Source organism: Mercurialis annua, linkage group LG6, assembly GCF_937616625.2.
Source record: "Mercurialis annua linkage group LG6, ddMerAnnu1.2, whole genome shotgun sequence".
Lineage (NCBI taxonomy): Eukaryota > Viridiplantae > Streptophyta > Magnoliopsida > Malpighiales > Euphorbiaceae > Mercurialis > Mercurialis annua.
Window position 1 is genome coordinate 40,183,805 of NC_065575.1, and position 12,561 is coordinate 40,196,365.

Consider the following 12,561-nt stretch of genomic DNA (forward strand, 5'->3'; position numbering starts at 1 on the left):
TCTTTTAGGGGTAATTTACACAAATCACTCAAAAGTGCTATAGTCTAATGTTTTTACCTCAGCTTTTTCTTTTTTGCAGTAATCACTCAAAAAAATAAGAAAGTTTTTATAAATCTCTCATAACCCAAAATAAATTGATCTTAATATAACATAAGACAAGTTTGCCCTTCTATATTAAAACACGTGTGTATATGTAGCTGAATTTATGCCACTTGACGCATGCATGTAGCATGCTTGTGTAGCTATGTATATTCTTTGGCCCTGTATTGCACGTGGCCACATAATCCATTTTTATCTAATTTTATTACAATGCACTTATCCCTAGCAAAGTATTTTAATATACTGTTATAGTCTCTCATATTGTTTATCACTACTATTTAACATTTAAAATTCATATTAAATTAATCTTCAATTTTTCTTTTCACTTATTATTGATTATGAAAATATTTAACTATTTTTAAATGAATCAATAATTAATTTTTAATTTATCTTTATTATTAAATTCAATTTAACTACTAAAAGAAAAAAATATCAGTTCGAGATCTCTTTAATTAATTTAATAATAATTTATTTTAAGTTAGTTTATTTTAAATTCACATTTCATTTACATTTTATATTAAATTTATTTTTGATTTGAATTTTGTTTGTATTCATCCTTTTCAAGTTTATATTAAATTTAAATTTGGTTTAACTTTAGTAAAATTATATAAAATTAATTTTTTAGTTTACTATTGAATTAGAATAAATTAATTTTAAATTTATAATCAATCTATTAAGTATTTATTTTAGGTTAGTTTATATTTAGTTTATTTACATTTACATTCAAATTAATTTCATTAAAAATTCAAATAGTATTATCATTAGTTTATTTGTTACTTTATAATTTGATAATGTAAATTATTAATAAATTAATTTAATTAGAATAATAAAATTTTAAATTTATCATCATTTTACTAAAAATTTAATGTAAATTAGTTTAGTTTGAGTTTACATTAAGTTGATATTTATTTTACGTCTAGTTAAAATTAAGTTTACATTAAGTTTCATTAGGTTCACCAACCATCACATAAATTATTAAAAAGATTAGATTGAGTTTATTTTCAGTTTACTATTAGTTTATTTGTCACTTTAGAAATTTATTTTTAAATTGTTAATAAATTACATTGAGTTTATATTAAATTTACATTGGGTTGATATTGAGTTGACATTGAGTTCACATTCGGTTTATATTGAGTCGACAATTTATTAAGTTTTATTTCAGTAAAAATTTAGATGGTTTACTTTCAATTTACTATTAGTTTATTTGTCACTTTAGAAATTTATTTTTAAATTATTAATAAATTACATTGAGTTTACATTAAGTTTATATTGAGTTGATATTGAGTTGATATTGAGTTTACAATGAGTTCACATTCGGTTTATCTTGAGTCAACAATTTATTAAGTTTTATTTCAGTAAAAATTTAGATGATTTACTTTCAATTTACTATTAGTTTATTTGTCACTTTAGAAATTTATTTTTAAATTATTAATAAATTACATTGAGTTTACATTAAATTTACATTGGGTTGATATTGAGTTGACATTGAGCTTACATTGAGTTCACATTCGGTTTATATTGAGTCGACAATTTATTAAGTTTTATTTTAATAAAAATTTAGATGATTTACTTTGAGTTTAATAATGTTTAAATTAGTTTATTTTAAGTTTATATTATATTAACATTGAGTTTACATTAAGTTGACATTTTTTTCACATTAAGTGTATATTGATTTTACACATTACTTTAAATTTAAATTAGTTTTCATTTCAACAAGAACTTAGATAATTTACATTCAATTTATTATTAGTTCATTTGTTACTTCATGAGTTATTTTTGATAGCGTTAATTATTAATGAACTAATTTGATTAGAATAGTTAATTTTAAATTTATAATTGATTTATTAAAAATTTATTTTATATTAGTTTAGTTTGAATTTACATTAAGTTGACTTTAAGCCTACATTATATCATTTACATTAAACTTACACAAACCATCGCAATTATTTTTTGATAATTTACTTTCAATTTACTATTAGTCTATTTTATCTTTTAAAAATTTATTTCAGATGGCGTAAATTATGAAAAAATAAATTTTATTAATATAATAAAAAATAAATTTATTTTGAGTCGATATTGGATTTACATTAAGTTGATATTGAGTTGATATTGGGTTAATATTGAGTTCACATTTAGTTTACTTTGAGTCAACATTGAATTTATTAAATTTTATATTATTTTACTTTGAATGTACATTAAGTTGACATTGAGTTTACATTAAATTTACTTATGTTTATTATAAATTTACTTTCTATCTAATTTCAATACAAATTTATATAATTTACTTTTTTTGGTATATAGATAATTTATTTTTAGGTAACCATGAGTTTATTTGTCATTTTAGTTTTGTAGTAAAAATCATTAAATCATCAATAAACTATTTAATTATAATAAATTAATTTTAAAGCTGTAATCAACTTATTATGTACTTTAAACAGTTAATTTTGAGTTACGTTGAGTTGACACTAAATTTCTATTGCTTTTATGTCAAGTTAACATTAAATTTATACAGACCACCATAAAACTGTTAGATAATTTATTTTTATTTTCATAGTTTTTTAATTGTTCACTTTATTGCAATCTTTTTCACGTAAAAAAAAGCATACAGAAAATAATACTTTATAATTAGAAGAATAAAAAGTTAAATTATAAAATTTGCAAAATAAAACTAAAAGTATTAAAAAAGAAAAGGACGCATATAACAATATGTAAACAGCCACCTACTCTATTCTTTTTAATTTAACAAACTAAATAATGTAAAGAGCAAATTACGTTGAGGTCCATAAGGTATATCATAATTAATAGTATGGTACCTCGTGTTTCAAAGTCTACTTAATGAGCACTCAGTTTTAATTCAGTTAACTGAGAGACCCTTTCGTTAATTTGAGGGACTAAATCTTCTAATGGAACTAAAACCGAGATAACAAAATCATATAAAAGTGAGGTACGAAATTGTTTAATAAAATTAAAAATGAGGGACCAAACCGTTCACAAAATTAAAGGTGGGTTATCAAATTGTTTGAAAGTAAATGTCAAAATTAATGAAGGGGTCTAATAGTAAATAGAATTAAAATTGAGAGATTATTAAGTAGACTTTTAAAATAAGAGGTATCAAACTGTTAATTATAATATACCCTAAGGACTTCAAATTAATTTGCTCTAATATATTATATATATATATATATATATATATATATATATATATATATATATATATATATATATATATATATATATATAATTTTGTTCATGCATATTAATTTTATAGTAAATAAATTTTTCTCAAAAAATAATATAAAATTAAAAAATTATATTTAAAATAAATTAAAGTATCTATTAATTAGACAAGTTTGCTATGATATTACATCAAGAGTAGCAAATAATAGTTGTAGATAAAAATGGTAGCAATATAAAAATAATAGGTCTGATTCTTCAGGAAAATAAAAAAAAAAGAATAGTATGTTTGACGTTGTAATCATACATGGCACGCATAGGCATAGTGAGCAAGTACAAATGTGGTAATAGATGAGCAGTTAAGTTAGGCATATGAGCAAGTAGGGATAAAATAGGAATGATAAATAGTAAAAGGTAGACATGAAAAGAATTTTTAAAAATTGAGAGATTTTTGCAAGAAATAAAAAGCTGGGTCACTAATATAAAGATTTGAGATTTTGGGTGATTTGATGTAATTTTCTCATCTTTTAGGGATAGATTAAGTTTTTTTTCAAACACAAATTTAATCTCTAACTATAAATAAGCTTTTCTCCAACTATATTAAAGAAACATTTTTACCATGTACTAATATATTTTACTAAATAGAATTAAATAAATATTAATATTTTTACTTCGTAAATTACTAAATACACATACTAAACATTACACAAAAATTATAAAAAAGATACAATAATAATAAAACAAATAAACATAGCACAAAAATTAAAAAATACAATAATAATAAAAATATAATTATCAACTAATTTTCGGAATTACCAAATCACTTCTATAAATACTCAACTAAATCATTACGCTGTGTTATATGAGCATCCTTATTCTTGATTTTTTTTCATGTTAAGAAATTGTGGGAACCGAAAAAATTGCTTTAAATCATCAGTAACTGTAATTAATTTGCAGTAAATCATCAGTGAGTGGGTAAAAGAATTTAACAGCTGCTATTCAAATATTTAAAAGTATCCGAGCTGTCGATACGCTGAGCAGCTGCAGGTGCCACGTGGTCCCAATACTAAATTAAAAAGCTGCGTCAGTGCGTCCATCACCCATAGATCTGAGGCCGTACGATGTACCTTAGATCTAAGGGCGCACAACATAAGAACGTAAACTGCGTAGCAGTGTATCTTGGCCTCGTTATAATTACTAACCAATAGCGCTGCTCTGGTCGTGTCTCTATCTCAAAACCCTAACCTTCGAATTCTTCACTGTGACGGAGCTTCCTCTATCTCATCGAAGGTACGGACGATTTCCCCTCTAGTTTCCAGAAATTGTAAATTCTGTTTGCTGTTTGATTTGTTCGATTTAACCTAAAATTTAATTTACCAGGAATTAAAACAAAAAATTAGGGATATGATTTTGTTTCTGCTGTTAAATCTTTGAATGTATTGTTTTCAGGAAAAATGAGCAGCCGTGCTAGCAGGACTCTTTATGTTGGAAATCTTCCTGGTGATATTCGCGAGAGAGAAGTAGAAGATTTGTTCTACAAGGTATTGCTGTTATTTTATGATTTTTGATCGATTTCAACGTTTATCAATTTTTTTTCGTGTGGCTTTGAAGTTTTTAAAAATCTCCGTCTTATTTATTTTGCTTAATTTTATTTATTTCAAAGCGCATTTTTCTATCCTGAACTCGACTAAGAATTGAAATTTAGCAACTATTTTATTTATTTCAAAGCGCATTTTTCTATCCTGAACTCGACTAAGAATTGAAATTTAGCAACTAGGGGATTTTTACATTGTCCAAATATACTCCAATTTTGCAAATGCAAAATGAGCTGAAGCAGAAGTTTCTATTGAATTTTGAGGAGACTGAGGGCATTAATTATGCAAGTGTATAGTTACAGTGAAGCTGGTATCAGTCTATTGGAAATGGGGAAGCAAAAGCTAGGGTTCTGTTTCAGACTAATGAGTTTCTATTTATTAGAATTCATTGTTGTTAGAAGCAGTCATTAACTTTGTTAATATGTGCTAACATGCAGGAGGTATGAAAATCATGTGCAGTTTGCATGTTGTGTTTTTTTTTTCCTGGCAATTCTTATATTTCAATTTTTATTTGCAGTATGGACCCGTAGCCCACATTGATCTCAAGATCCCACCAAGACCCCCTGGTTATGCTTTTGTTGAGGTTAGTTAAACTGCTTTTTTTCTCTTACCAATTTATTATGTGCACTGCGGTGTTGTTAATTATAAGGTTTTTCATTTGTTTTTGAAGTTTGAAGAGGCTAGAGATGCTGAAGATGCAATTCGTGGTCGTGATGGCTATGACTTTGATGGGCATAGACTACGGGTTAGTAATATTTAATTGCTTTAGTCCATTTTTTTAATTTTAATATGCTCTCCTCGTTTGGATCATCTATCTCATATATGATACAGGTGGAGCTTGCACATGGTGGGCGTGGGCATTCTTCCTCGGATCGTCACAGTAGCCATAGTAGTGGTGGTGGTCGAGGTGGTGATGGCGGCGGCGGCGGCGGCGGCGGTCGCGGACGAGGAGTGTCCAGACGCTCTGAGTATCGAGGTATGTAGTAAAATTGATGCATATTCTTGTAAAATTTGACTTTATTAGATGAGGCAAAAATTAGAATTATTATCCCACGTGTTTAACTTGAAATTTTCCTGATGCAGTTCTGGTCACTGGGTTGCCCTCTTCGGCTTCATGGCAAGACCTTAAGGTGGCTGACTTATTTTTTCTTTCTTTGCAAATACGGGATTCCTTACTTTCTCATTTTCATCTCTCCCTAGTAGGGTATCAGGTGTGCATCGGTTGGTTATTCACCAAACCAAAACCGAATTACCTATAAACCGAATTATAACTGAACCGAAATAATATATTTGGTTCGGTCGGTTATTCGGTGGACTGTATATCCAGATTTCATCCTGACAGCCACCTTTCCAAAAATAAAATTACACCAAGTAAGAATCCATATAGTTTAGATCATGCATAGGTGTTATCTACACATTTGACAGAATCATTCAAAGTAAACAAACATTAAGAGACTTTGTTGATTAAAATTATAATTACAATATTAGAGAAAAGAATAGAGAGTAAAAGAATGGAGAGTGATGATGAAGGAGCAGCAAGCATTTTTGATTCAAAAATTTAAGAGAATAACTCGGTTGATTCTGATTAAGGGGAGAGTAGAGAATAAATAATAAGAATTTTGAGACAGAAGAACGAGAGGTAAGCATGGCGGCTGTGAATTGTGAGATAGAGTAATAGTGAGGTAAGCAAGGTAGGGTTAAGTATACATCTAATACTAAATTAGTAATGTACTTAAAATTTCTAAAATTTTACAAAACTGCCATTATGTATTGTATACATGAATCAAAAGGACGCCGTTTCGAACTTTGGTTAATTCGGTCAGTTCGGTTAATTCGAAACCCAACCAAATTAACCTTAAATCAAACCAAATTAAAATTTCGATTTGGTTCGGTCGGTTAAGTCGGTTTTCACCGGATTGTGCACACCCCTACTCCCTAGTATGTAATTGGTGTGTATAATTATATATGTGTAAGCACCAATAAGTCCCTCCTGATCCTCTATGCTTGAAGTTATGTTTGAACTTCATTGAATTCTAAATGCTAGTTTATCTCTATTCAGGATCACATGCGCCGTGCAGGTGATGTCTGTTTCTCTCAAGTGTTTCGCGATGGGAGTGGTAAGTGACAATGAATTTGTGGTCTTCTCTTCTTTTTTCATCATTCGTACTGTGGGAATTTGCTCGAATTTTATTGTCAGGATATAAGCCTAAGAATATTTTCCATGTATTTTCTGAACAAATAGTTTATATACTTTGCCCAAAATATTTTGGCTCTAGGCACCACAGGCATTGTAGATTACACAAACTTTGAAGACATGAAGCATGCAGTAAGCTATCTTCTCTCTTTTTTGTCAAAATAAATGGTTTTATAGTGAAATCATTGGGCCATTTATTTTAATTGTTTTGTATCCAGATTAAGAAACTTGATGACACTGAGTTTCGAAATGCATTTTCTCGGGCGTACGTTCGGGTATGATCAATCTCTTTATCCCATCCTTTCTGTCTACTTGCCAACTAACGTTATGCAGTGTACATGAAAGCAGATGCACTTGCATATTTGCACACACTACTTTTTTTTTAACTATCATTCAATCTGCAGGTGAAGGAATATGATTCCAAGAGGGACTCATCGAGGAGCCCCAGTCGTGGTCGATCTCGTTCAAAAGGCCGTAGCGTCAGCCGCAGCCGCAGCCGTAGTCGTGGCCGAAGTTCTAGTCGAAGCAGGAGCAGGAGGTTTGTATTGCTCTAGATGTCGTATTTATTGGTTGGAATGAAAATTGGTCACTTATCAACCTTGTTGGACAATGCAGCAAATCTCCTAAAACTAAATCCTTGCGTCGCTCACCTACTAAGTCAAGATCAAGATCTCCTGTACGGTCTGGGTCAAAGGCTCGTTCATTGTCAAGGTATGCATATTTGATATGGATATTCTGCTGGCAGTTAACTATACTATAATGCATGTGTATTTCCTTTTTTTTGTTGTAGAATGATCAGTGGTTTCATGGATGTTGAGATGTGAATGTTTAGTTGGTTAGTGGAATATCTGGAGGCTGCAGCATTTTATTAGAATGACCTTTTTTTGGGTTAAAAAGTATTTGGCGAAAGCTTTAGAATTAGGTATTCTCTCATGTGTGGCGGCGGGAAGGTGAGAGAAGAGAGATAGAAAAGCCTATTTTAATTTTCTTTCCCGATTGACATAGTTCACTTTGCAATAAAAATACATATTTTATGCATGCTGTTGGAGCTTGAATAACACATCATATGCTGGAGAATAAGCCGTTTGAGGTTTCATAAATAAGTAGACAACTACTGAACTGTGAAGGTTATGCTATATATTGCGTTAAGTGAGTTTAACTATTTAGACTTGCCCTTCAAGATGTGCACATATCTGTTTTTACCTTCATTTTTTAGTTCTTGACATTTGTATGTTTGCTCCAGTTCTCTCGTCGATGTATGGGAGGTTTGCAGATTTAACTTTTTGAAAAATTGGTGTGAGGATGGTAATTTTGTTGTCTTTTATAGTGATGACTTGCGTTGAGTTTGAATATTTTTCCCTGATACTTGACTTGATTTGTAGTGTTTGTTTGTTAGTGGATGGGGTGATTGAAAAAAAACACAAGTTTCGGACTGTCAAACAAATTATCTTTCTTTCTTTTTATTGTATGAAAATTGCCTTGTTTGATACATGCAGTGAACTGGGAATTGGATTAGGATCTTGATGGGATTTGGTTCAGTTCCTGCATCTTTTTTGGTTGTGGAGGTATGCTGTTTTTCAAATGAGCAGCTTTGGAAACCATGATGGCATATCCTGTCTGATGTATTTAGTATGATAAATATCCATGAGTGCTAGATTGGGAACAAAGGAGATTATGGAATGCAATAGTAAAGCTGGATATCAGCAAACTAACTGCTAATGGATCTGGAAGTCACCTCCAATAAGCGGTAGAAACTATGTCATTTTCATTTTCTACTCCAACAGTTTCCAAGCTAATAGGACCTGCTAGCTGGATGCACTGGAATTTGGGGTACAATAGAGGACGCTTATTCCTGTCCAATGCGCACTTAAAAAATCGCATGATTGCTTAGTTAAGATTTTTTTTGGTTCAATTAGGTGCTTTGATTGGGTGGGAATTTTTTAACTGGACCTGATATTTACATTTCGTTTTGTCTCATATTGCTAAAGATTTATGGCTCTTTTATTTTTTTCTCGAATTTGGTAACTCTGACGTGGAAGAGGCATCAAGGCTCTTGGATGCGAGTTGTTATAAAGGAACGTGTGGATTTTAAATTTGGGTTATTTCTGGAACTTTTGCAGATCGCGTTCAAGATCAAGATCTCCGCTTCCATCTGTAAGTATATTTCTCATTCAAATATAGATAAAATTAAATGCCAAGGTACCTGTGATCTTCTGGATCTTGGTTAATGTTCTGTTATTGCCATGCCATTGGCTTGACAATGAAATTAGGCTAATTAAAAAAATTGGAGGCCTAGAGTATAAATAACTTAATTTGATATTCATTCATGTGGATAATGGAATATACTCTTGTTTGGTTTTGGGGGATGTCTATATCCTATGCTCTGGTTATTTCTTTCTTTTATTGGTTTGACTGTAAAACTTCCAATGCTGTATTACTTTGTAATGGCCTTCCTGGGATTACGCGGTCCTCTTTTTGCTACTGAAGGCTTAAGGTTTTGGACATTGGAGATGAGTTACCTGTGTTGTGCCGCTTAATAACTTTTATGATAACATGCATTAATGTTCTCTCTAGCGGCCGAAACGAGTGAGTAAAAGTCCTAAGAAACGAAGTGTCAGCCGGAGCCCGAGTGGTAGCAGGAGCAGAAGCAGAAGCAGGAGCAAGAGCAAGAGCAAGAGCGCATCCCCCCGGTCTCATTCTTGTGCACAATCAGTTTATTAATTAGTTTTTATTTTGTTATATCACTGTTAATTTTACGATTGCCATACCAGTACTGATAAATTTCAAAATTGTTTGACAGGTGAGATGTAGTGGCCGATCTATGCGAGTTTTGAAGCACTTGTATGATCATGCGGCCTAGAGTGGCTATGATAAATTGTTAAATGGCACTTAAGTAGTGATGAACATTTATTTTCCCCTTCACTGTTGGGATTCATGTGGCTTGCTACACCTGTAGGATTGATGTGGATTCTGTGTTTTAAACTTCATATTTGTGTTGATGGATTTAAGTAAGTGGCTATAATAGAAATGGATTGATGTTATTTTAGAAGTGTTGAAAATTATAGGACTTGGATAAAGCATACTAGTCAAGGACTTGGTATGGCTTAAAATCATTTTGAACCTAGATGGATGTTCATGGGTCCATCAGAAAAAGGTGCATTGTTGTTATTGGATACTTTTGTGGATGATATGAATCTGTATTTTGAGAGATGGGCGTTTATTGAAAAAAGTAAAGAAAATCTCTTGGAGCAGTATAATAGATTTAGACTTTGGTGGCCTCTCTCAACTTGTAATTGCGAGGACGCAAGGTGAAATTTCCACCAGTCATTATGGTGGGGGCAAAGGTGATAGGGGCATATGGATTCGAACCCATGTGTCGGCCATCTTGCTGGTGCTGGAGCTGAGTTTATGTGGGTGGCTATGGTTTCGCTACTTAATTCTGATCGATCTTCCTCTAATAACTTCACCCTTTTTTCTTATACAATTTCATTGTCCATATGCGTGCAATCTTTGGTTATTCATCCGTTCAAGTCAATAACAATAATAATAATAATAATAATAATAATTTGTATTAATTTTAATATTAACAAGTAGTTTGTTTGAATTTTATGAATTATTGGGAGTGTTAAATATAATCAAGTAGTATTATTTAAATTTTAGAAATTATATTCTTAATAGAATATATAATTATTTTGGTCTTTGAATTTGTGACTCGGATAAAGTTACTCATTTTTCAGCTATTTTGATTAGTTAACTTGAATATTATTTTCTATTTTCAAGTCAATTAATAAATTAGATCATTAGAGTCTTGAACTTATTTATACAAAGTGTATTTTTTTTATATAATTAGGGATGGAACTAGCAGTTCGCTATTCAACTTTTATATATAGTTCATTGGTTGTTATATTGTTGAGTATTCTTAGTTAATCTAGAGATAAAACTATTCAATTTTTCTTTTAAATTTTATAATTTATTAATTTAACTATTAAATGAAAATGACATTCAACGATAACAAATGAATAAAATACTAAAATAAACTTAAAAAGAGCCTAAGAACCATAAAAAGAAGTCTCTTTTTTTAACATGTGGATGTCATCTAATTATCCAGAACTCCTAAATTTGATAATAGTAGATTGCTCTTACGACGTCAATTATTGATATCTAACAATTGTCGGCGTTAGAAATGCATAAATGACATTCAAACTAATAATTCTCACCGGCTCTTTTATTTCTCTTTAATTCCCTTTTCCCTTCTCTCATTTCTTTTTTCTTATAAAAATCTAAAACCTTCTCTTCTCTTTCACCAACTCAACCACCATGTTTTCAAAGCTCTCAGACGACGTCGTACTCAGCATCTTCTTCAAGCTAGAAGATGACCCCCGCAATTGGGCCCGTCTAGCCTGCGTCTGCACCAAATTCTCCTCTCTCGTCCGTAACATCTGCTGGAAAGACAAATGCAACAAAACCATTCCCGCCGTCATCAACGATCTCCTCTCCGCCTCCGATACCACCATCCCCGGCGGCTGGGCTTCCCTCCACAAGCTCTCCGTTTGCTGCCCTGGCCTCCTCCACTCCGGCGTTCTCCTCGAGCACTCCGATTTCGGCCTCGAACGCGAACTCGGCCCCGATGATAACTACCGCAAAACATCTCATAAATCAACGCCGGCTGCCTCAATCACCGCCGTTGATTCTAACAATGCTTCCGAAGATAACAGCGGCTGCTCTTGGTCGCTGTACGATGATCTGTATTACGACACCGTTTATGATACCTCCGAATCACAGTTTCCGAATGTGACCGCTGATGCAGGTAAAACGGTTGATACTAGTATCGAGAAAACGGTTATTAAAGGTAGCGGTAGTTTCTCTATTTGTAAGAGGAAGAAAATTTCTAGGTCTTTGAGGGCACATTTAGCGTCTGGGGTGTGGAATTTAAGTAGAGAGCAAGGGAATAAGCTGTTAGCCAGCCGATTTCGAGGGGATTGTTTGTACATTTGTGATTGGCCTGGTTGTGTTCATAACGAGGAGAAGCGGAATTATAAGTTGTTTAGGGGGATTTTTAAGAATTTTAAGAGGTCTAGGGTTTGGAGAACGATTAATGATGGGAATAGGAGTAAGATTGATTTGAAGTGTGCTTTTTGTGGGTGTAAACAGACGTGGGATTTGCACTCTGCGTTTTGTTTGAGGAGGGTTTTTGGGTATCATGACGATGGGGAGCCTGTTGTTCGTGCTTATGTTTGTGAGAACGGGCATGTCTCTGGTGCTTGGACTGATTTGCCGTTGTATACTTGATGGTGTTTTTCCATGGGTGTTTATGATTTGGAGTGCTTTCTGTTTATTTGAGTTCGTAAACGTGATTCTGTTTCTGTTAGTTTTTTCTATGAAAAATCATTGTTTCTGTTGTAACTATAACAGATTTGATATTGTACACTTGAGTGGTTTCCTATTGTTATCTATGAATCTATGATACAGTTTTTAACTCTGTGTTTATGGTTTGGATTG

General features: G+C 31.6%; 2 protein-coding genes across 8 annotated transcripts; both read left to right on the top strand.

Moving 5' to 3' along the window:
- The first annotated feature begins 4,444 nt into the window (after nucleotides 1-4,444).
- On the top strand, nucleotides 4,445-10,103 carry LOC126686587 (serine/arginine-rich splicing factor SR34B). 7 transcript variants are annotated; one of them, XR_008791027.1, is made up of 15 exons: nucleotides 4,445-4,563; nucleotides 4,723-4,814; nucleotides 5,386-5,451; nucleotides 5,539-5,613; nucleotides 5,700-5,844; nucleotides 5,952-5,998; nucleotides 6,928-6,985; nucleotides 7,145-7,194; nucleotides 7,281-7,337; nucleotides 7,467-7,600; nucleotides 7,678-7,773; nucleotides 8,559-8,627; nucleotides 8,718-8,809; nucleotides 9,183-9,216; nucleotides 9,637-9,662. XR_008791027.1 is itself a non-coding variant. In XM_050380710.2 (14 exons), exons 2-14 carry the CDS (start codon nucleotides 4,728-4,730, stop codon nucleotides 9,864-9,866), a joined length of 969 nt encoding a protein of 322 aa, XP_050236667.1. In that variant the 5' UTR covers nucleotides 4,447-4,563; nucleotides 4,723-4,727; the 3' UTR covers nucleotides 9,867-10,103. The 7 variants fall into 7 exon arrangements, 2 of the variants coding, with proteins under 2 accessions (XP_050236669.1, XP_050236667.1); XR_007643974.2 differs by having other exon boundaries at nucleotides 8,559-8,809; nucleotides 9,102-9,216; XR_007643975.2 differs by having other exon boundaries at nucleotides 8,559-8,809.
- A 1,108-nt stretch (nucleotides 10,104-11,211) lies between these two features.
- Nucleotides 11,212-12,538, top strand: LOC126654007 (phytochrome A-associated F-box protein). The gene has a single exon (XM_050348038.2). It carries the CDS (start codon nucleotides 11,380-11,382, stop codon nucleotides 12,349-12,351), a length of 972 nt encoding a protein of 323 aa, XP_050203995.1. The 5' UTR covers nucleotides 11,212-11,379; the 3' UTR covers nucleotides 12,352-12,538.
- The last annotated feature ends 23 nt before the right edge of the window (nucleotides 12,539-12,561 follow it).

Bases quoted from the DNA above. Each gene is read 5' to 3' on its own strand.
- LOC126686587 (XM_050380710.2), top strand. From the start codon at position 4,728: ATGAGCAGCCGTGCTAGCAGGACTCTTTATGTTGGAAATCTTCCTGGT. The intron at 5,614-5,699 runs GTTAGTAATATT...TATATGATACAG, and splicing joins TTGATGGGCATAGACTACGG to GTGGAGCTTGCACATGGTGG. The intron at 7,601-7,677 runs GTTTGTATTGCT...TGGACAATGCAG, and splicing joins AGTCGAAGCAGGAGCAGGAG to CAAATCTCCTAAAACTAAAT.
- LOC126654007 (XM_050348038.2), top strand. From the start codon at position 11,380: ATGTTTTCAAAGCTCTCAGACGACGTCGTACTCAGCATCTTCTTCAAG.